Source organism: Lepidochelys olivacea, assembly GCF_965140295.1.
Source record: "Lepidochelys olivacea isolate rLepOli2 genome assembly, chromosome: 13".
In the NCBI taxonomy this organism is placed as follows: domain Eukaryota; kingdom Metazoa; phylum Chordata; order Testudines; family Cheloniidae; genus Lepidochelys; species Lepidochelys olivacea.
This window is the reverse complement of record NC_140423.1, coordinates 35,491,397-35,494,068: the sequence shown is the minus strand read 5'-3', so window position 1 is coordinate 35,494,068 and position 2,672 is coordinate 35,491,397. Positions and strand designations below refer to the sequence as shown.

At 43.8% G+C, this 2,672-nt stretch overlaps 1 protein-coding gene across 1 annotated transcript; it reads right to left on the bottom strand.

The window, feature by feature from the left end:
- Positions 1 to 1,234: 1,234 nt before the first annotated feature.
- Positions 1,235 to 2,173, bottom strand: LOC311529753 (olfactory receptor 11L1-like; the record flags this gene model as incomplete). Its single annotated transcript, XM_084645953.1, has 1 exon — positions 1,235 to 2,173. One exon carries the CDS (start codon positions 2,171 to 2,173, stop codon positions 1,235 to 1,237), a length of 939 nt encoding a protein of 312 aa, XP_084502079.1.
- Positions 2,174 to 2,672: the final 499 nt, after the last annotated feature.

Here is a 2,672-nt window from a genome sequence, read left to right as displayed (position 1 = left end):
CCATAAGACAGCATGAATCAGTAGGAAGATGTTATTCATATTGCAGTGACTTAAGACAAAACATTGCAGTTCTGGTCAAATTAAATGTTTCTTTTCTGTAACAATGAAATGTTTTGTCATTTCTGAATCAAAAATTGTGGGAACGTCTTGTCCACCTCCCTCCTCCCCAAAATGGCATTTTTTGAAGTATCAAAATATCAGAATTTCCCTATGTAGCAGCGAGACAGCCTGGAGCACTGGGCCTGGCACAAGATCTAAGGCCTGAACTAGAGGCTGGGAACCACGGTCAGGCCACATATTGAAGCAGATGCTTATAATTTCACTGTCCAGTACATGAACTTGGCAAAGTTGTTGCTCACGTTGCTAAAACATAGGTATTCCTAAGAATTATTAGGCATTAGATATTCATGTAAATATATTTCAGAAGGCTTGTACAGGTATGCTCCAATCTATTATAAGATAAGATGGTTTGACAGAACAAGGAAGAGGGATGTTGTGTCCAAGATGTAAGGAGCAAGTGAAGGTAACAAACAGATGTCATGAAACATGTAAAGTGGTATGTAAGCTGTGCATCCTAGTCATTTGACTCAGTCTATAAATGTTGGGGGAACCTCACCTTAACCCTTTGTGTGCCGAGGGGACAGCAGAGATTCCCAGGGCTGACTGAGCCGCTCCTTGTTACAGAGCACTCATTTTTCAATGTATTTGTGCAAGTTGTCAGAGTCATTAGGACTGCGCCTTCTGGGCAATAAACCTGGCCAAATGCCTTTGTCACCAAACTGTGCTTGTGGTCTTTCTCTATGTATGTTTCTTTCTCTATGTATCAGTGTCAAGCAGTTACTCCTTCACACTTAGAATAAAATATCACACATAAAAGAAGTATGGTTTATTGGTGAAGCATTTCAAGGTGCTCAGACTGCATGATATGAAATAAACCAAGAAAAATGAGACAACACATTAAATCAAAAATCAGGTAGGTAAATCACCACAGCAAATGTTCAAATTGTGTGTGCATTTATTTGGGAAAACTTTATACAAAAGGATTCAATTTTTTATCAATAGAGGGGTTTGTGAGAGGATAGCTAGATAATCACTGAGGCCCTTTTACAATATTCTGGCAGTGTACAAGAAAGTGAAAGTGGATGTAGTTGTAACTTACACTCACTTTTATACACTCAGTTTGGTATAAAGGCCCCTCGGCGTAAGCCAGAATCCAACCTCCAGCCCCTTATATTTACACTCTGTGCAGACTGCACTGCCTGCTGATTACTTTCTTTAAAGCATCCCTGAAGTCCTTGTTCCTCAGGCTGTAGATGATGGGGTTCAGAAGGGGGGTGATGATGGTGTAGAACACAGAGATAATCTTATTGAGCTCCGAAGGCAGGCTGGAGGTGGGGCGGACGTACATGAAGATCATGGTGCCATAGTAGATGGCCACCACGGCCAGGTGTGAGCCACAGGTGGAGAAGGTCTTCCTCTTCCCAGAGGAGGAGGGGATCTTTAGGATGGTGAGAATGATGAAGAGGTAAGACACTAGGGTCAGCAGCAGGCAGCTGATGAGGACCAGGAGGGAGAGAATGAATATGACAACCTCGGTAGTGGAGGTGTCTGAGCAGGCGAGCTTGAGCAATGGAGAGATATCACAGAAGAAGTGTTTAATCTGGTTGGAGCCACAGAAACTGAGCCTGGAGATTAGCAAGCAGGGTAAGAGACCTGTGAAGATGCCAGTCACCCAGGAGCCCATGGCCAGGCGGGTACAAGATGCATCACTCATGGCCACTGTGTAGTGTAATGGGTAACATATGGCAAGGTACCTGTCATAAGCCATCACTGCCAGGAGGAAGCACTCAGTGGCCCCCAGGAAGACAAAGCAATAGAGCTGTGCCATGCATCCAGCAAACGAGATGGTCTTCCTCTCTACCAGTAGGTTGGCCAACATCTTGGGCATGATGGTGCTGGTGTAGCAGATCTCCAGAAAGGAGAGGTTCTGGAGGAAGGAGTACATGGGCGAGTGGAGCTGGGGTTCCAGCCTCACCACTGAGATGATGACAATGTTCCCTGTGATAGTTAGGATGTAGATGACCAAGAACACAATGAAGAGCAGGGTCTGCCAGCCAGGAAGGCTATGGAACCCGAGCAGCCAGAACTCCACCAGTGTGGTGCTGTTGGTCATCTTCTTGGGAGAGCTAGAATTTGCCTGCAGATGGTAGAATCACCATCATCACCACCAACATAACAAACAACAATTACAGCTGGGATTCTCAAAGGAGCCTAAGGGAACACTATCATCATCACCACAAAAAGAAAAGGAGTACTTGTGGCACCTTAGAGACTAACCAATTTATTTGAGCATGAGCTTTCGTGAGCTACAGCTCACTTCATCAGATGTATGACATACATTACATGTATGACATACATACATCTGATGAAGTGAGCTGTAGCTCACGAAAGCTCATGCTCAAATAAATTGGTTAGTCTCTAAGGTGCCACAAGTACTCCTTTTCTTTTTGCGAATACAGACTAACACGGCTGTTACTCTGAAACCTGTCATCACCACAGTGCTTCTACTTCCTTCCTTCCTTCCCTAGAACTCTCCATCCATTTAACATCTCATTTTTTTTCAAGGTAGTAATTAAATCAGATTTAATGTATTTCTTTTGGTACACATATTT